This window comes from Protomyctophum bolini (genome assembly GCF_963924005.1).
Source record: "Protomyctophum bolini genome assembly, chromosome: 6".
Classification (NCBI taxonomy): domain Eukaryota; kingdom Metazoa; phylum Chordata; class Actinopteri; order Myctophiformes; family Myctophidae; genus Protomyctophum; species Protomyctophum bolini.
The window spans coordinates 32,268,944-32,291,250 of NC_137867.1; the positions used below are offsets into that span (position 1 = coordinate 32,268,944).

Here is a 22,307-nt window from a genome sequence, read left to right on the forward strand (position 1 = left end):
CAAAGCATTGCTAATTTGGCAAGTCTGGACAGTGGACAACCCTGCTATCAATCACTTGAGAATGAATAATTAGCCCCAGCCTTGACTCTCACCAGGGATCATTAGTATGGTGTCTATGAATGGCCACGGCGGGCAGGGTACACAATGATGTGTACTTTGAGGTGAGGCTAAGTTAACCTTGATTGAACCATACATTTGTCACATACTGTAAGGTCGAAGTCTCAAGCACTTCCCAGGCCAAAAGAGGCAAGTAAAGCCAAGTCAAATAAACTTTTGTCCCAAGTAATTTGGATATCGACACAAAACACACAGTAATATTGTATAGAAGAAAAACTTGCTCTTTCAAATGATACGAATGTTTACAGGACAGGTGCAATAGGGTACAACAAGTTCTTGTTTATGGCCTAAATTACTTTGTAGCAAAGGAACTTAAAATATTAGGTCTTAATTGTCGAATATTCTGATCATGTTCTAATCATTTCACTTATACATTCAGGAAAAAATAGACATTGAGGTGCCCACTCTTCCTAGGTGCTCACATTCCTGTATCCATTTTATTACTTTGCTACTGTATTAATGTGGCAAAAATGTATGAGGAACAAAAACAAAATCATAATTTTTTAGCTCCTCCTATACCCAGCTTTGTGTACATTCATGTAAGAAAAAAAAAATCTTGAATCCCCAATGTTGATGCATGGCATGCAGCAACACGAAAATAACTGAGTTTGAATGGCAAAATCCTGCTGTCATCGACTCCCTCCTACTGTGTGTGTGTGGGTGCATTGGCTCTGGGAACCTTGAAGGCAGAAAAGCGGCCCTGCCGAGGAGCAACAATCTGGCTAGGAGCCCAGCTACTAGCCCCAGCACTGTGTGGATCAGCAGCATCCTCTGGGGATAGTGTAAGTGCCCTGGCGAGGAGCAGCAGCAGCAATACGGCTACGAGACCCAGCAGTCTGGCTACCAGCCGGGCTACCTGGGGACCAGCAGTATCCTCTGGCTACCAGCCGGGCTACCTGGGGACCAGCAGTATCCTCTGGCTACCAGCCGGGCTACCTGGGGACCAGCAGTATCCTCTGGCTACCAGCCGGGCTACCTGGGGACCAGCAGTATCCTCTGGCTACCAGCCGGGCTACCTGGGGACCAGCAGTATCCTCTGGCTACCAGCCGGGCTACCTGGGGACCAGCAGTATCCTCTGGCTACCAGCCGGGCTACCTGGGGACCAGCAGTATCCTCTGGCTACCAGCCAGGCTACCTGGGGACCAGCAGTATCCTCTGGCTACCAGCCGGGCTACCTGGGGACCAGCAGTATCCTCTGGCTACCAGCCAGGCTACCTGGGGACCAGCAGTATCCTCTGGCTACCAGCGGACCAGCAGTATCCTCTGGCTACCAGCCAGGCTACCTGGGGACCAGCAGTATCCTCTGGCTACCAGCCGGGCTACCTGGTGACCAGCAGTATCCTCTGGCTACCAGCCGGGCTACCTGGGGACCAGCAGTATCCTCTGGCTACCAGCCGGGCTACCTGGGGACCAGCAGTATCCTCTGGCTACCAGCCAGGCTACCTGGTGACCAGCAGTATCCTCTGGAGACGGTGGAAAGCTCCCCTATAGTGAGGGGCAGCAGCCCAGCCGTCTGGAAGCAGCAGCGTACGCTTGGGGGGCTGCAGCACTAGCCCCAAGCCCCCCGGACACCCAGCCATTCCCTTGGCGGGCTGAAGCACTAGCCCCAAGCCCCCCGGACACCCAGCTATTCCCTTGGGGGGCTGCAGCACTAGCCCCAAGCGCCCCGGACACCCAGCTATTCCCTTGGGGGGCTGCAGCACTAGCCCCAAGCCCCCCGGACACCCAGCCATTCCCTTGGGGGGCTGCAGCACTAGCCCCAAGCCCCCCGGACACTCAGCCATTCCCTGGCAACTGCTCTTCCTCTGTGCCTCCGCAATGTAAGAATTATTACAATTTAAGAATATGACAAATCTGAACACATGACTCCAGAGATGATGTGTAGTTGTGTACCAAATATCGATTGGTCTGGGACATATTATTTAGGAGTAGCACAAAAAGTGTTTTGTATAGTTGGGCAAACTGAAACAGACAGGGCACTATTTTCACCCTCATTTTTCAGTCTGGCTGTCGCCATTGTGTAGTGTAGTGGCTGCTCTCAGCCTCTCACTATTCTGAGCGCTCTCAGCAAATGGTTTGCTACCTACTGTATGCCTGGCCTGCAGTCTATGTAATAGATGGCTACTAGGCTACACAGTTTGCATACAGACCACCACAACTCTGTCATCAGTCAGAGTAGCCTACAGTAGCATACAAATAAAATGAATGAGCCCATTAAAAATGTTTCCAAAACATTCCTGGGTTTTGACAACCCATTAGAACAAGTATACTGACATCTGACTGCCATATCCAATTACGCTATTAAGAGATTTTTATTAAAATGTGATTTTAGGCTTAAAATAATAGAAACAAGTTAGCCAGGACAATTAGCAACAAGTTACCAAGGATCTCACCTAATCCTTGTTGACATGGGTTCTGCACAATGACTCTTGTTTTTGATTAATAATAATAAATCATAATGACTGAAGTCCACCAGATTCAAAATATGAATATAATGGTTAGAACAATATATATAATATAATTCTAATCCCAGGAATCTCCCCATAATATACAGTATGAAATATAATTATGTATTATTAATGTATTATTTAAAATTGTAAATCACCCAGAAATTTACATCATAAGGAACGGTTACTAACTTGAATAAATAGTTGGGGGGAGTGATACAAGAAGCGATATATTTTTGTGATCAAGCAATGATCACTATCGAAATATAGGTATTTAAAATGAATTTTATAGTTATTTATATTTGTTTGTTGTTTTATTTAAGCAGAATAAACCAATCATGTGTGAGGCCTAGCAGACTGCCTGTCAAGATACACACCTTGAACGCTCTGTAACCCCACAGAGGCTTAACATTTTTTACTTTCTGTGTGTGTTGCATGCGTGTGCACATGCGTGCATGTGTGAGAGAGACACACATGAGTGTGTGCTAGTATGGTGTTGAAACATTGTGATGAGAAGTCAAGGTGTGCAAGGCTAGTATGCGAGTCTGAACGCTAGAAGCCCTTGCCTTGACATCTTCCTGAGGATTTGGAATCAACATGTCAGCCCAAGTGAAAAAGAGATGTTAGAAAATATACACTAGTGCTGCAGTGTGTTGATAATAGTTATGTTTTGGAGGAATTCAACTCATATACCGGTAAGCAAAAAATGCTGAGCAGGTGGAAAAGCTTCCATCGTGCACCTGAATCCAGTCACATCCAATTCCAACTATATGCACGGTGAAGTAGGCTGCATTAATGTGGCTTAGGTTTGACTATCAAAAAGTGTCAAACTTGGGATATTTTACCAAAATCAGTTTTCAGGTTTTTAAAAACAACAAAATTATATTTATTTATGTACTTACTTAGCCTACTTACTTACTTATTTGCTTACTTACTTTCTTGGAGAAGAACTGAAAGGAGGGCATATATTTTATATTCACAGAGTCAAGTGTTATCATCCTGAAAATCTGGCCATTAGTATGGCCAGATTTGTGACCAAAGTTGACATGCCTGAGGATGGCACTAGAGGAATCGTCATGCCATGCGTTCACTTGGTGAAATGTATCCTTATGAGGCATGAATGAGTCTCTGTCTCTGTCCTCAGTTTCCCGTCTCTCAAATATACTCTCCCATCTACACTAAGCAAAAACTTTGCAAATAAAATAAATGGCAGTCAAAGTAATAAGAGATGATTTGGCAGGTGGCATGAATGGGATATCCATTCTGGAGCCACACAGAACAGAGCCACCTGACCACTAAGCTCTACATGGGGCCACCCAATCAAGCTCACTCCTCTGGGCCTCTGGGAGATGGAGGTCCCAAGGAGTTGCCAGAAACAGAAAGGACTCAATAATGTCAAACATGCATGGGCTGGACGATCGATACAGTGTCCTGATCTCCGATTGATGAAATGCCTCTCTCCTCGGCTGCAACGATAATCCCACCCACTGATTTATCTGTGGTGAGAATGCTTTACAGACATGCAATATTGATCTCTCTCCACTTCGTTCCAATTTCCCTCTATCCACTGCTGTGTCTGACACAGTGTTGGGATAACGCATTGCATATGTAACACATTACATAATATTACTTTCATGAGTCTCTAAAGCAATATGCCGTAAGCATTATTTGGGGTTAATTGGGTAATATTACAGTTATTATTTGAAGTACTGCACGGTGGCACAGTCGGTAGTGCTGTTGCCTCGCAAATAGAAGGTCCAGGTGGCTCCAGGCGACCCCTACACGGAGTTGCACCACTTACTTCACACAGGCTCCACCTCTGTGAAGTAAGTGGTGCAACTCCATGTAGGGGTCGCCGGGAGCTCTCTGGAACTTCCAGACCCGCAGAAACGGTTGAGAAATGACAGTTACCATGTGGGGGCCCCCGGGGGGTCCCCGGAACATCCAGACCCCCAGGAACACGCCCAGGCCGGGCCGGTTCCGGCCCGTGCTCGGACAGACCCAGGCAGGCAGGCAGCCAGAGACACACAAAGCTCCGTAATGAAGTAGTTGCACCACTTTAAAAATGGGTTACATAATCGTGGGATTATTCTTTTTTTAAATACGTTTGTGGCATTCTCTATTGCGCCTACTGTACTTTCTTACATTAACAGTAATATATTATACAGTACCTTATCCTATTTTTGGGCTTCGTTTTGTTTTTTAAAGCAATGCAAAAGTAACATGAAAGTAGTATAACGCATTACTTGACACACAAAGTAATGTAACATAATGTAAAGTAATAATAGCATGTAATGCATGTCATTTCCTTTAAATAAAATGCATGAAATACACATGAATGGTGGTGATATAAAGTATGAACTGAATACACGGGACCACAATGGAAACTAGAAAAAGTGCCAGCCACAGATCTCCACCAGACCAGGTCAGGTTGTGGCCTCCTGGTGGTGCTAAAATAGGCCAATGTGAATAGGGTGCCATTTCTTCTTAAGTCTTTGATGGCAATTGGATGATTTGAAGCATTTTGTTCCAAAGAAATGTTTAAAAAAAAACACTTGGTTGGTGGTGCTATAACAGGCCAATGTGAAAAGGGTGGGATTTATTCCTCAGCCTAGTAGGAAAGTGCGTGAAAAACGTCACGTAAAATGCACGCTGCGTTCATGATTTTTGTTCAAAACGGGCCAATCCTGCAAACATTGGAAGCCAATGTTAGTCAATTAGGATGGAATATGAAATATCGGACAGATCCGTCTTGAGCACATGACTACTGTGTAACGATGTGCAGGATTTTTGGACAGAATCTGGAGGAGTAATATTTAAAAAGATTATTTACAAAAGTCAGCCTCTTGGTGGCGCTATATTAGGCAATATATCCTTGGCCTCTAGGGAGTGTGCATTCAACGTTTCACGCAGATCGGTGCAGTTATTATAGGTAAAAATGTGAAGATCTGCCTCATGGTGGCGCTATAACAGGCCGAATATTTGGAGCATAGGTATGTCGTTGGCATCCAGGGAGTGTCTGCACAAAGTTTGGCATCGACCAGGTTAGCGGTGCCGGAGATGGTAACGGACAGACACGGATGGACACACACACACACACACACACGGACGGACGGACACACGGGCGGACGTCAGAGGGCGAAACATATTGTCTTCCCATGCCTTCGGCCTGGTGGAGACAATAAGCCCTCATTGCTTTGTGTCATCCTTTTAGCACCATTGTACGACTACTGACAGTACTATTTGCAAATCTGTTAATAACGTATTCAATCACTAAGGCAACGGACATACAATTCTCCGGCCAGGCCAGAGTTGCACACATATTAAGCTAAAAAAGGAACCGTACTGTGCGTTTCCAACATTTTTGCAGGTCACTCTAACTTCCAGGCACATATATCCAGCCAAATTACTTCCGGGTTATTTTGGAAATCTGTGTTAAGTGTTCCACTCAGTAAACAGCTCATTATCCATCTTATAGATTTGACAACGTTGCTATGCACCATTACAGGCAAGGCATTTGATTCTAACCTAACCATCAAACTCACTTGTCTGTACCAGTCTAATTCTAAATTTACCCAAATACCATCATCTCTCTGTCCAGTGGGCTGTTTATCGTGCCATTCACTAGCTCCTTTTCCTAAACGGAACGTGGAAAATATTACAAGTAGTATGAAATAAGTAAGAATCACACCTGTGTGAAGTGAGCGGTGCAATTGTACTGTGTGGGGGCCCCTGGGGGGTCCTCACAACATCCAGACCCCCAGGAACGTGCCATGGGGGCCGGCCCGGTTCCGGTGAGCAGCCCCGCATCGAGAAATGACAGTTACCGTGTTGCAGTTTCCCACGGACGGACGGACGGCCGGTCCGTCCGGACAGACAGACAGACAGACAGACAGACAGACAGACAGACACAGACAGACAGACCTGCGTATTGGAGCGGAGGCACCGCTCAGAAATACACTGAAACATAGGGGGTGACCCCATTTGCTCTACTTGAGAGGAGCATATGGTCTACCAGAGTAAAGAAATGCCCCCCTCTGCCCTGCACCTGTGCATGCCTCTGGTCATAGCAAATGATAAGACAACAATTCATCCAAACTACACATTGCCATATTTACACCAGAATGCTGCGTGACACTCAAAACACTTAACTAGATAAATTCATAACACCAAGATTTAGATGAACAGCTGATGCTTGTTGCATTTGAGTGAAATGGTTGAAATGTTATCTCCATTGTAAACACGAACACAAATATTAATATTTGTATTCTTACAAGACAGACACAAATGTAATGAAGACACATCGCAAATTCTCAACGACCAGTGCCTATACCACATCCTCACCAGGGATACCAAATAAAAACAGGCAACAGTGCTGTATTGCACTCCTATTGCACTGCATTACTCACCCATCCGAGCCATTTCATAGCAAAAACACTGATAGAATACATGTACAGTGCAATACATGACAAATCACAGCGGTTGCAATTGATTTTACGAAAACAATAATCAAAATCCATGATACTACATAACAAAAACAAATTCTCATTCTACTACTCTGCCACCAAAATGTGGGAGAGTCAGGAGACCACAAGGGAGGGATACATGCATTTTCCCATAGAAAGGAGGTGTCATTCACATTTTTCCCTCATTTTATTCTTTGTACATTTGTTGATGACATGCATTGTAATTTTTATGCTACGCTGATGAATTGAACCAAATTGACCCCAAATGGAAATAAGTCATTTTGTACTATCCTTCTAGGCTGAATATCTGACTGTACCTTGTGCTGTTTAAAATTTTGATTAATAAAGTACTCAATCAAATTGTCTCCCAAAGAAATTAGCATTCCAGCAACATACCATGGCATGTAATTGTCTGCCAAGTCAACATTACACCCCCACATTTGGGTTTACCATGTACCAAATTGTGTAGGTAGCTATAGCTGATGTCAGCCATATGGCCTAAAACCAACAGGAATTCAGCCAATGTGAATTTATTGTGACACTTTTTCTCCCATTTATATGGGCTCACTTTAATTAACTATTTTTAAGAAGTTAACCAGCTCCCACTTACTGAGCATGTATAAAAGCCCTTAATGATGTAAAGTTATCAAACTTGTGAGTTTCCATTATACAATCCAGTTCACCAGTATGGTCAAATCTGCCCCAAAGGGTGCCTAGTTGCCTACATCATTGCTTGCGGCTTAATCTTTTTACTAATCCCCAATATCTTGTTCAGGGAATTAATGCAGAACATTAGACATAACTACAATATCTCAGCCAAAATTTAACAGCTATAATTGAATAAATGAATCCAAATTAAATGAATGAATTACTAAGTAGTAGTACTTGTTTCTAGCTGATTTGAGTAACCTTAAAACTGCATTAAAACTTCATGCTTACAATTTTCAGAAATTATATTTCAGCGGTTTGTTCTTCCTTAATTGCACAACGCACTACACAACACTTTGAACAAATGGATGCCAAAATGAACTTAATAGATCAACTTAAAAAATATATATAGGCCTACTTTACAGTGGTACGATATCTGACCATTCACAATGAATAACGCATATACCCTGTATCAAGTGTACATTTGCACAGGATATCAAATTAAACTGCAATATGGGGTTTTAAGTCTAATTTCCGACATGAATGCAGCCATTAATATAGCACATACAACTGGACACAGTATTTGTTTAGAGTATATTGTAGAAATTGCAATACTTGCCCTAGAAACATTCTTTAAAGGGTAATTTATTTTTCTCAAGTAGTGAGGATAGACTTGAATCACTGAGTACATGGTGCCCCACATCATGAATACCATACGTAACAATATGTGAGGGGGGTGTGGGTGCACAATTTGGGCTATTGCTTACCTACTGTACATTGTTGTGATCAAGAAGTAGGCTACTTATCACAGTAGCACACAGAAAAAGCTCTATTTCAGCAAATTAAAACAAACCAAATATCACTACGGTAGAACACGGTACAATTCTGTGAAAATAGCCTACCGGTAAGTGCCGTGGCCACTGCAGCAAGTGTGTCTGATCTTACTGTCTCTTCATTTCTTTCATCAGCCCACAGCCTTCTTTATTAATCTATGTGCCGGAAGTGCACATGGAAGCCTGAGTGTTTTATTATGTTTTATTCAGTCATTTCCTGAACTGTGCAATATATTTTCTTTAAACTTAAAAATGTATTGACATTTTCATCAAGTTTCAGTAAACCAAAGGACAATTACACGATAAATAAGTGCTATATTTTATAACTCTTTGCGAGATTTGTGATGATTCAGCATTGTTTACAGAATGTGTCCTCACTGTTCACACTGCCCAGTGGTGGAAAAAGTACATTTTGCACTTGAGTAAAAGTATCAATACTGCAATATAGAAATACTTCAGTAAAACTACACTAGTAAAGGTCCAGAATTCCAAATTGACTTGAGTAAAAGTACAAAAGTATTGGTATCAAAATGTACGAAAGTAGAAGTACTCGATCTATATGCAGAATGTCTCATTTCAAGTTTTCAAATGTATAAAATCTTTTGAAAATAAGATCTACAGATCGGCTATTTTCAAATGGTGAAAAAGTATATGTATGTTTTGTAATAATAATCAAAATCTACAAAGTACAAGTAACTAAAGTTTTCAAGTAAATCTAGGGGAGTAAAAGTACATTTGGATCCAAGATGTAGTGGAGTACAAGTAAAAGTATTGGGAATCACTCAAGTAAAGCACCTAAATAGTTTACTTAATTTTTATGCAAGATGCTTTATGATTGTGCATTACATTCACCCATTCACACACACATTCATACACCGATGGCAGAGGAAACATGCAAGGCTCCAACCTGCTCATCGGGAGCAATTAGGGGTTTGGCGTCTTCCTCAATCATCGATCATCATTGTCTCCACCAGGCCGAAGGCATGGGGAGACGTGTGTGTCTGTAGACAGCTAATCTCCGGCACCGTTGGCTTGATCGCAGCCACACTCTGCACACACTCCCTGAATGCCACAGCTGAACCTCTTCCCCAAGGTTTTCACATTGGCCTCTTATAGCACCACCAAGAGGCCGCTTTGTGCACAACCATTTTTTGGACTACACCTACAGATTTTGTCCAAACATCACGGAAATTGGTACACAGTCTCTAGACTCTAGAGCCATTCAACGAAACGGGTCTTTCAGATTTTTCAGACTCCATCCTGATTGGCTAAGTTTGGCTTCCAAAGTTCGCAGGAGTGCTCAGTTTCAAGAAAAATGCCGCGAATCATAAACACATTGTGTGATTTCCGTGCACGCACATTCCCACTAGGCAGAGGAAGAAATGCCTCTGGAACATCAACTCCGATTAGTGTTTTTACCTCTAACTGCACGGATCTGTGTAAAACGTTGTACTTGTACTCCCTAGAGGCCAAGGAAAAACCTTTGCATGGAATTTTTCCACATCTACTCTTTATAGCGCCACCAGGAGGCCGACATATGTAAAACACATTTTCTAATATTACTAGATTTTATCAAAATTTCACACAAATCGGTACACATGCTCTCCATAGTCATGTGATCAAGACGGGTTTGTTTGATTTCACATAATCCAACCTGATTGGCTACGATTGGCTTCTAAAGTTTTCAGGAGTAGCCCGCTCGCTTTGTACACATCGTCACAACTCCTCAACGCAATGCCACTTGTCAGTTTTCAAATCAGCGTCATGGTGGCCAGAGACTAAATGTTTTTATAATAGTCATGGAGCACCCCCCCCCCCCCCACACCCCCCGTTTCACACTAAACCCAAGCGGTTTAGGTTCTAAACACTTAAGGTGTCAGTGTTTAGATTATAAACAGAAGAGCATGTTTAAATGCCATGATTGCACTGAGTCATCTGGCTAGTGCTACTCCTTCTCATTGTGAACAAGTAGCCTATTGCAGAGTACAGACTACAGTACTATGCATGCCCTACCTGGCAGGTGAAAACAATCCACCAGATTAGCATTTGAATGCCTGATCTGCATGTGTACAATAGGACAGGCAACCACCCCCCCTGCCCCCGGGCCAGGACAAAAGAGGTGTTAAGGTGCGTTCAGACTTGGATGGTTAGAGCGGCGCGATTACATACAAAGTCAATGCAAAGACGAGAATTGCACGATTCTCGTCGCGGCGCGACCTGGTGAGGTACAAACGGGACAGACCGAGGCGAATATATTCCATAGATTAATATATTCAGGTCTAATTCTTCATGGGGGCTCGAGCCCCGCCGCCCCCACAGAGTCTACGTCACTGATGGTGGCGCTACAAGTTACAACAGGCCGAGTCGCGTTGCGCGCACGCACACACACACGCACACACCTCCTAAACATTTTGCCAAACATTACACACACTCCTATCCTCCCGGTGGAGACTTGTGCACTTTTTCTAGGGTGTCGGAAAATAGTCCGCCTCCCAGTATGGGTATACTAGTTTCCACAAGCTTTTTCACCCCCGACAGATGACGATATAATCCTTATATTTGTCATTATGTTATAATGTACTTTTCTTATGTCATTTTTGTTCATATGCGACTGTTTCTAAGGGGAAGCCACATTTGTGAATATATACTGTACCAATAAACAGATAATGATTCTGATTAAATCGGGTAACGTCTCATAGGTTTATTGTCTCATTTTACCAGCTGATTCAAAGGTGCTCACGATGTTCTGCAGCTGCTGTTTCAGAGCCGAGCAAGATGGCATAGAAGGAAGTGGCCATTTTATCCACATTATACGCCACAATGAAAAACCCACGGAAAAACCATGAAACCCCATATTTCACAGCACCAATTAAAAATTACATTCTACAAGTTCAGCTTGCAGCTTTTAATGCAAACAGCTGAGCAGTGCTGGAGGAAATCTAAAGACAGTTTAACTGCAATGTGGACCGGGCCATCCAGGGGCCAAAGATAACAAGCTGCTATACTGCCAAGCTCATCCTCCTGATTGAAAATGAAGCTAAAAGCTTAAGTGTCTGTTATCTTCTATGGTTACAGTAATGTGCTACGAGGCACATTGTTGGCTCAGCAGGCCTGGGGTGCATACAGTACAATGAGATGGTAAAGTTGAGGGTTTGAATCCTGGGTACACTGTAAAATTACTAAAATCACAATTAGTAAGTAATACGTTACAAATGGATACATTAACACTGAGGATTTTACTGTGTACAAACTTAATTGTGTTTCATATCCCATTTCTCCACATTTTCTACTGCGTGTTTTCCAGTACAGCAGCAATGCCACACAATGTACTGTGAAAGCATTTGCTCCACTGTAGGCTTGTTCTGATTGGCAGTGGTGGACAGTAACATAGTACATTTACTTGAGTAGTGTACTTAAATGACCACTCCACACATTTCAACCTACCTTCATCCTCACTAATGCTTATATTATGGTACCGTTTGTTTCTCAGAGGACGATACCTGCGTAACAGTGACATCATCGACAGGCTGGTTTGGTCAAAGATTTCACATTTTATTTTGTATTAATGCAAGAACAATGGTTTCTATTATAGATGCTTTCCTTTCCAGCAACAGAAGGCCTGCAGATTCTATTAGCTTGGATTCCCCATCGATAGTGTCACTGGTAGGCAGGTTTGTGAACTGTCCACAGCCCGCCAATGAGACACAGAGTGAGAAGCCAGAAATCATATTATCATGAGTATTTGTTGAAAACGGGTAAAGTGGTCATTTTGTTTAGTAACTGTAGTTTTCTTTATATAATATATATATTTGGATACTTATAACTTTCACTCCACAACATTTCATAGAGAAATATTGAACTTTTGACCTCACTACATCTCCAGGAAGGGAAAATGCACTTTGTAAAATACTTTTGAATACTGGTGGGGGTTGGCCTCCACCAAGGCTGTGCCTTGTCACATATCCTGTTTGTGATATTCATGGACTGGGTCTCAAGGCGAAGTCGTGGTGGAGAGGGTATATGGTTCGGTGAGCTAAGGGTTGCTTCACTGCTTTTTGCGGATGATGGTCCTGAAGGCACCATCAGTCCGAGACCTTCAGCTCTCACTGGATCATTTCGCAGTCGAGTGTGGGACGGCTGCACTACATATTAATGTTATAAATATAATTTGAAATGTGATATTAAAGATAAGATAATGTTAAAAAGAACATGATGCTGTAAATTTGCCACAGACCTTTAAAGACAAAGCACGGAGGCATATTTATTCAAATAATGGTTTGTTTCTCAATAACAAGTTAACTTACAAGTCTCAAACTAATCTGTCCATCTCTAAACAACAGGTCCAACTCGATCTCAAAATAGCAAGGGTCTATACTACACTGTCTGTGGCATGAGACATTTCATTTGCCGCACAGATCTATTGTATTTAAATCTATTATGTGTAACTGGAGGATTTAGTTACACCCAATAAAATAATTTGATACAAATAACACATTTTGTGTCATGGAATAATACTGCAATCATAAATGCTGTATATGCCCCATTTTCTCATAGAATTCACATAGAAACTAAGAAGATACAAAGTCATTAAATCGTGAAAACAGACCTCTTAATGCTGGCTCACACTTAGCATTGTGCACGAAACAAACTAAACAACAAAAAAAGCCTATTGCATTTTTAAGCACAATCAGCCTGCTCCCCTATGAGCTGTAGAGGAGGGAAAGGAATAACAAAGCAGAGGGAAGTCTCGGCTCCTTACCCCTGATGGGCTATTAGCTAGCAGAAGCCCCATTAGGTCTGCCATTTAACGCTCCCACACCAAGTTCTCACATGGACAGCTACAGTATAGAGTGTATGCGCGATCATCATCAAACGCGGAAGTTATGCAGGAATGCATGCCTACTGAGTGGCAAAAAAATACTTTCTGGCCTTTACGGCCCATGCATCCAAACAGAAAGGTCATATCTGATTGCATTAAACAACATTAAATAATGTTAAACTCACTTTGCCTGTTGCTTTGCCACTCGATTTGCCACTCGTTGTGCCATTCACTTTAAGCATGCGCATACCCCTCTATCAAGCTTCCACCAGCAGAATGTATTTTTAAGGTTTTCTGCTGGATATTCTGGGGATTGGCAAATATCTGGTCAAGTTAACTGTGTACAACGTGTCTGAGCCTTTTTTCTGTTTTGTCTTTGTCATAAAATGTAGAAATCAATAAAAATATTATTCTAAATATATTTTTTATCCCACGATTTTGTAACCCATTTTTCACCCCTGTGTCAATCATCTACTGTGATCCTGGGCTCTACACACCCTCCGCCAACATGGGGAGAGCAACGGACTTAACTCATGCTTCCTTCATGCTTGAGTGTCCAAGTTGCTCCTTTACACCTGACAGGGGGGAGTTTCCCTGGTTGGACGTAGCGCGTGAAAGGAACACGTTATTCCAACCAGTTCCTTTCCCCTCCATCAGGCGCCCCGGCTGGCCAGGGGGAGGCAGTTTATAAAAATATTATTGAAGAAATAAAGTTAACTGTGTACATTATTTTACTACTTTATATTACATCCAACGTTACTGAAACTCCTTAAACACAACTAGACAGAAATGGAAACCAACAGAATAATTTTAGAGCGATGTATAGAGGATATATAGGAAAGAAGATAAAACTACTCTGAGCTGTGCTGTCAGGGAGAATGCAAGAGAAAGTTGCCACGTATTAAAGTGTAGCTGTGTTTAGTTAAATACATGGTGGCAAAGAACAGTGAACATTCCAGTGACACTACATCTTTCCCAGCATAGTGTCCCTGTTAATCACTGTCTACCACGTTGCTAAATTATGTCCAAAAACAGTGCATGACAAGAGAATACAGAGGTGACATTACACAATTACAAAATTCATTGTGATCAGCTGTCCATCAACCCATGGGATTATAGCTGGCAGTTGCTGAACATCAAGCTACTTCATTGACATTGCTGAAGGAGCTCATCATTCAAACATTAGTGAAACTCTAAAAACGGTTGCTTTGGATGTTTGGTAAAGCCTGATTTATATGTAGTCGCGTGAAATATAAAAATAGCAGATCTACACGCTCACAATGCCTTATTATGCGATGTGTTGTGAGTTTGTACAATAAATCAGGTTTAAGATTCATGGTTGACGAGACACTGAACTTTATCCAGGGACAAAGGAAGCAAAACACAAAGCGGAAAACGGCAACCATACCTTAAATGGTTCACAAAATGTCTTCCCAATGGCAGCCAACTGTTGACAGTATTGCTATTTGCCTTTCTGAATAAATAAGGCTAAACAAATTATCGCCTGACATATGTCAGTGCCCTTGTTATGCAGCTGATGGCAGGTGTATAAGGCTCAAGCCATAGGCCAGCTAGGGCTGAAGTTGCTTACAGCACGGTCTGATACACTAGTGACAAATTCCTGGGTGATTATCTACAGGAGAACCCAATGAGGACTCATGTGACCTTTGCATTTATGATTGCAACAAAGCACTTGAGAATGCCTACTGCTTTATCCCGCACAGAATACAAAACTCTGGTGCTAGCATTCAAAGCAACCAAAGGTAAGGCTCCCCCATATCTTGCAAGTATGATCGAACCTTACAAACCCTCCCGTGCAATCAGATCAGCCAACACGGGGAAGCTGGAGGTGCCTTCACTAAAAACGCCGGGAAAGCGCTCCACACGTCCCAAACTCTTCTCCCTCCTGGATCCAAAACTATGTAATGCACTTCCCATCACAATCAGAACTGCAGCCTCACTCCCAATCTTCAGCCGTAGTCTGAAAACCCACCTTTTCAGACTACATCATGGCCCGTAGCACTTACCCTAGCCCCTTAGATAGAACTTTATATAGACTTAGATAGCATTTTATACAGACTTATAGCATGTTACGTAGATGATGATAACTACTTTTTATATAGGCCTATGTGATGTATTGCCATGCTTTTTTGTTCTTGCTTATTGTAAATCGCTCTGGATTAAGTAAATTGTAGCAAACAGGGGCAGGAGAGGACCACTTGCATTGTGTTCTTTTAGATCATTCTATTGTTGACAGCAAACCAATGGAGCTTATAAGTAACAGTTTGACAGCAAATACATAGATCCATATCTTTTGGAAAAACGACATAATTCAGAATAGCAACTGGGCCATCAAATAGACATGAACAAGCCCCACATGTTACAATACAAGTCAAAGTCGCTGTGAAACTAGCCTCTGAAACTCAGACGTTTTTATTTTCCAACTGACATAAAGGGGCCATTCACACTGAGCACTATAACTATAGAAATAGTTTGGATGAGTGAGTTCACACACAAAATACAATGGTGAATGATAGTTCATACTCGATTTGAATAGCCCATTATGTCCTGAAACAGATAAGACAAGAGTAGAAAAAAAATACTATTTTATTTTACCTCTTGTGCCCCGCAGTGGAAACGGACTTTTGCTGGCCAGCTAGCGGTCATACCTCGCATTCCCTGGAGCCTGATATGGTGTACGTGTATGGCCCCGTCCCATTAAGCAACATGTCCATAGTCTCCGAGTGAGTAGGCTTGTAGTCCACGTAATACTCTTGCAGAGGCGAGTTTAGAGAGCGTTCAGTCTCACGCACCTTTTTCTGCCGTTTTTTAACCATGGAGCGCTGTTGAAGTTGCTTGATGCTGCTCGGGTAGCGCTTCCATGAGACGTAGATGACCAGCAGAATAATGGCAACAGATAAGAGGAGGGCCACGCTACCAGCAATGATTTTATGATAGGACACATACTCCGTTTCTGGCAGAGGGATTGTGGGGGAAACCTCGGAAGGTGTGGGGAGGGCTGTTGCATTCCAGGTCAGTTTTTTCTCCTCTGTGGGCAGTGAGGGAAGAGGTGGAAGCTCAGGCCGAGTTGGAGAAGTGAAGGTGGATGTAGTCGAGGTAATGGGCATGGGTGTTACTTTGCAGATGTTAAGTGTATCCACCACATCGTTCACCCTCTCTCCTTGTGTCTCATTGGGGCCCGCACAAATCATAGCTGACTCTTTGTTGCCCTTGAAGTTCCTCAACCAAGCCACCAGGGGACATATGCTTGCGTTACAGTACCATACGTTACCGGCCAAACTGATGGTGGTGAGGGAGATCCAAGCCTCCACCGTTTGTTGAGACAAGTAGCTGAGTTTGTTAGAATCCAAGTTTAGGGTCTGCACATTGGGTAGGCATTGGAAAGTGCTGGCATCCAGCAGCTGCAGCTCATTTCCCGAGAGGTCCAGCTTTTGCAAGGATGTCCACATCCAAGGTAGGCCCTGGGTTAAGGACTTAATACGATTCCACTGCAGATACAGAGCTCTCAGGTTGGTGAGACGGGGGAAGTGGGCAAAATTTATCTTGGAAAACTGGTTGTGCTCCAAATGAAGCTCGATGAGTTTAAGAAGCCCAGCAAAGGCATTACGTGTGAGGCTCCTTAATCTGTTGTAGCCAATATCAAGGAATTCCAGATTGCGGCAATCCAGGAAAACTCGCATTGGGATGGTTTTTAAGGAATTTGACCTCAAATGTAAACTAAGTAATTTCCGTAAGCCCAGGAACTGATTAGGCTGGAGGACCTGCAATTTATTGTAAGACAGGTCAAGATTACGCAAATTTGGTACATCGTGGAACGTGTCGTTTTTCAGCTGAGTGACCTTGTTAGAACTGAGGATCAGTTCTTTGAGCCTTCGTATCCCGTGGAAGGCCTGTCCATCCACAGTGGCAATGTAATTGTGGTCAAGGTACAACCAAACCAGTTGGCTAAGGCCTGAAAACTGCCTGGCTCTGAGGTCCACCAGGCTGTTGTAGCGGAGGGAGAGACCTTGTGTTCCCACTGACACGTTGTTTGGCATGTCGCGGAAGGCGTTGGACTCACAGTATATAATTTTCCCATCACATCTACAGCTCTGAGGGCAGGGACGTTCACGAATGCCACTTGGAGCAGCGATCAGCAAGGCAGGCACCACCAATTCTGCGATAACCAGCCATTTCAACAGCAACAGAGGTCCTGCGCCCGCACACACACGCACACACACACACACACACACACACACACACACACACACACCCACACACAACTATTGTGAAAGAGGACAATAACATATGACTGTATACATGGTTTTGTTTAAAATAATAACAGCATACACTCAGTGTTAATTTAACTCTGACTGTTCAAATGCAAACTTGTGTAGTGATTGGAAAGAAATAGAATGGAATGGACATTCAAATAAGGGAGTCAAATTCAATCAGGATACTTCTCTTTTTAAGTTATTGCATGTGCTGATAAATTGTGTTGTGCGAGTGTGAGCATGCAGCCTTAGCAGTAACCTATTTAATGTAGTGTCCTATATATTATGTTCAGACTGAATAGGTACCATATACATCGTACATGTCTTTATCCATCACCACACTGCCAGGCATATTGTTGGCTACTATGTATCACACAGGAATGGGGATTGCTATAGCCTATAAAAGCATGAGCTGCCTGCTAGTATACAGTAAAACAAATCCCCTGTAATCACTGATAACAAGATAGCAAAGACGTCGGCAGTGTATTTATAGTGATGGAGGATTTCTCCTTTTTTGCCTCCGTTATTTTTCCCTGAATATTCTTCATATTTCAGTCAGACACTAATTGTCAGTTAAGAGAGGGACAAGGTGTATGAGTTTCCATCAACCTACTATAGGCACTTTATTATGACCCTCAAAGCCTCAATTTTGTGACAATTGTGTCCATTATGGGCTAAGTGCGGAACGGAGGGTACCTACCCATGTCTGCGCGGCTCCTCATGTTTTAGAGCTTTCTGTTGCACGCGTCCCAAGTCCACATGTTAGACGCACTCCGCATTCGGTCCAAATAGTTAGAAGACATGTAGCCTACTGGCCCGGACTGCCCGACAGCTGCCTGGGACCAGAATCCTTGCCGCCGTATATAGCCAGTTGTGCTTTTCGCACAGCCGCACACACCTGTCGTTGATTTGGGGACTGGAGGACGGGAGCGAGCCGAACTGTATCTCATGTAGTTGTATACGGTACAAGCATCTAAATAATAGCCTATGCTCAGACTGCAATTCAAGACAACATTAAATGGATTAGCCTACGATGATGATGCCACCATGGTTTCCGTTCCCCTGTCAAGACAGATGCAACTCGGAGCAGCCAATTGTTGAATTTCACTCGGGTATGAGGAGGAGGCGGCATCCCAAATTGGCCAAGTAAAGATAAGTATAGCCTTGTTCAGGTCTCCGGACAATAATAACGTTGCGTCAGGTGTAGTCCGATTCATGCAAGAGTGAGGCTGAGCGACTGAGTCCGTGAGTCGTGTCTGCTATAGATTAGACCCGCGTTGACCATGGACTCTAAAATAAATCACTCTTTATCGCAACAGGAGTGATGGATCATTACACAGACAGAGACAGACTTAAGATGCCCTCTCCTGGTCAGTGAGAGAGAGAGACCTCTTCGGGTCTTGGGCTTTCTGTATCAATAGGCTATCTCTCTGTATCTGCTGTAGATTCAATTATCTTTGTGGTCTACTCTTCACATAGGCTAACTAAAAGACAGCGTGCGCACACACGCACACACGCTGGCTGTATAGGACATGACTCAGGAGCGGCAAAGCAATTTTGATTACTTGCAGCTCCACTGTGATGCAGCCACTGCTTTACATTTTCACTGAAATGTGCCATGAATAAACAGAGGATGCATTCAAGTCCTCATAATGGGAGGGGAGTTTGAGTCAGGGTCAAAGTAATCACTTCTCTTCTAATGGGGCCCTGAGTCCCTCTGTCGATCATGAGCAGCGTCATTACTGATAGCCTAATGGACGTTTGGACACATATGCAGTGTCAGTGGTGATTAAAAAAAGTGTAAAAGCAGACATAGGCTAGCTACAGCTAAAACAAGGAACTACAGACAGACAGACAGACAGACAGATAGATAGATAGATAGATAGAGCTTACATTTTATTGTTCTATCTACAGGGGAAGCCCAGTTACTGAACAAACACTGTATCAATGATTACTATCATTACTATAAAATAGAGCTGCAACCTTTTAACAAACAAACAGAACTTACCCTACCTACCTTTAAAGGATACTGGCACTAACAATCAATCAAGTAAGTAGGTAAGGAAATTGAATCAGGCTCTGAGCAACTTGGTTATTTAAAAACAGTCAATATGACAGCAATGACAACAATAGTATAGGTTATATATGGTTCAACAGTGTGAGTGGTGCCATTATGCACAGCAGTAAAGTGAGTTTTTGTGCACTGGATTGGTTATGTACTGAATACAACATAGGAAACTATAATGAGATACTATAGCTAACTAAATATATAAGACATTTATTCATTAATTATTGCACATTGAACTAGTCTGTGGGTTTGTTCGCTATGACTATATACTGTATATATGATTGACAGGCATTGTCCTGAGGACAGCCAATGACAGTCAGATGGCTGGGTTAGTTATTCATTATAGTGATGGTGCGTGGGAAGAAGCTATTCCTGTGTCTGGAGGTTCTGGTGTGTAGCTCTGAAGGAAGCACCTTCCGGAGGAGGAGTTCAAAGACGTGCATGGTGGCCAGGATGCGAGGCGTAGGCAATGATCTTTCCCACCCGCTTCCTGGCTCTGTATGGTGGTGAAGAGATCTTGGAGCGAAGGCAGGTTTAGTCCAATAATCCTTTCTGCAGAGCTGATGATGCACTGCAGCCGGCGTGTCCTACAGTGCCAAACCGCACTGTTATGGAGGTGGAGAGGAAAAGACTTGATCACAGCTGAGTAAAATTGAACCAACCATTCCAATCCTGAGGCACAGATATTATCAAATCCCTTTGGAGAATTACCAACCCATGTCTTACATTCTGTAAACCCAGACACTAAGCTACCCCCCCCCCCCCTCCTTCCCCTATTGCTGCTACAGTATGTCTCCTCATGAGGCTTTATATTATTAGCTTTTATTTTATTATCTCTATCGTTATCTTGATAGTATATCTTTGTTTATTATCATTGTTGTTATTATATTGTGTTAGCACAGTATGGACCTTACCACGCCTACAGTATACATGTTGCTGCTTGTGCCTGTATGAGTAGTGAAAATCTTTCCTTTGTTCTTGATTCTTGTCCTCTTCAGTCAAGTCGGGTCCAAATCTTCCTCCATTTTATTTCTCAAGGCTGCACATTTCCCGGTGTTTGTTACCTGATGTAGGTCATAGTTTCATGTCACAATAGGTAGTAGTTGGTAGACTCAATTCAACTCGCACAGTCTGACAAGGTGCATCCTCACGCAACACATACGTCTGTCTGTGCTCAATCGATTATTCTACTCATCTTTCTCCTCAGTGGGTGGGTGGACCAATTGATATAAAATTGTACATGGACATTGCCCATTGGCATGTGCAGGGACTATCACATTTTGTTTTTCAATATTTGTGAACTGTGTCTCTCAATAAAGACTCTACTGTCCTCATACCATTCAAAATATTCTCCTAAACAAGTAGCGAAACAACATTTCGCTACTTGTATATCTGTATAAGTAAGTGACAAGTAAACTTCTTTTTGAGTCGGGGAGAATACATCCCTGGCTATGAACTGGAAATCATGATTTTAGCTTTTTCACTTTTCACAGAGTGACATGTCATGGTTGTACGTACTGACATGTAATTTTCTTCCCAATTGTGTTGTAGACAATTTCACCCATGAATATTATCCCAGCAAAACCCCTACTGTTGGTCTGAGGGAATGTGTAGACATTAGACAATCACTGGTCTCCTCTGATACACATGGAGTCGCCAGCCACTTCTGTTAACCTGACAGTGAGGAGTTTCACCGGGAGGATGCAACACGTACAGACAGAGGAATACGCAATTACTCCTAGGTCCACACCATGTTGATCCCAATGACAGAGAGCGCCTTCCCCTGCTGGCTTCCCACCAGTGAATATATTGTGTTTGTTACTTGGACCATTCCGCCAAGCCGGAGGCACCATGGAAAAATCGAACCCCAGTCTCCACGATGTGCAGGAACTTTACCCCTGTGCCACCCAGATCAGAAGTACCAGAAGTACAGCATCTTGCAATGGGTCTGGTCCACAAGATTAGATACACCACCAAGATACCCATGTACCTGTCTAAATACTTCCTTAATGTAAACGAAGTCCACACCCACAACACCAGAGGGAGTGCAACAAACCATGTACAACCCAGATTCGGCACAAACAAGGGGCTAAATTATTTTCGCTCCTATGCGACCAAAATGTGGAACGCCCTACCAACAGTCATTAAGACATGTGAATCCCTTGGCTCCTTCAAAACTGCTCTCAAAGGGCACCTACGGATGGCTGCAATTCGAAACTGGCCTCTGTAAAAGCTGAATTTTTATCTGGATTGTACTATGTTTTTGTATGGACGTGGTGTTGGGTGCCTGCACATATGCACACATGGCATCAACGCATGGTGTTGTGTGCAGGCGCCCTACACTCTGTCTTTGTACTATGGATTGTACTATGTTTTTGTATGGACGTGGTGTTGGGTGCCTGCACATATGCACACATGGCATCAACGCATGGTGTTGTGTGCAGGCGCCCTACACTCTGTCTTTCGTTTTCTTTTATCCCCCTGTTCCCCTCACTGTATATATATTTTTTTCCCTTTTCGCTTCCTATATGATGAATTCCTGTTCTGTTCTTTAACTACATAGAAGTGTCTATTTGTTTGTCTCTAAATGTTTTGATGAATTGAACAATGTGGACCCTGTTGTAAACAAGTGTA

The 22,307-nt window shown here is 43.0% G+C and overlaps 1 protein-coding gene across 1 annotated transcript in view; it reads right to left on the reverse strand.

Moving 5' to 3' along the window:
- Positions 1-20,751, reverse strand: part of LOC308316970 (leucine-rich repeat transmembrane neuronal protein 4) — a gene marked incomplete at its 5' end in the record, with an annotated part of 36,736 nt that extends 15,985 nt beyond the window's left edge. The window contains 3 exons of the mRNA XM_080765760.1: positions 16,001-17,544; positions 20,157-20,260; positions 20,738-20,751. Coding sequence (XP_080621886.1) covers positions 16,001-17,544; positions 20,157-20,260; positions 20,738-20,751 — 1,662 coding nt within the window. The remainder of the gene's footprint in view (positions 1-16,000; positions 17,545-20,156; positions 20,261-20,737) is intronic.
- Positions 20,752-22,307: the final 1,556 nt, after the last annotated feature.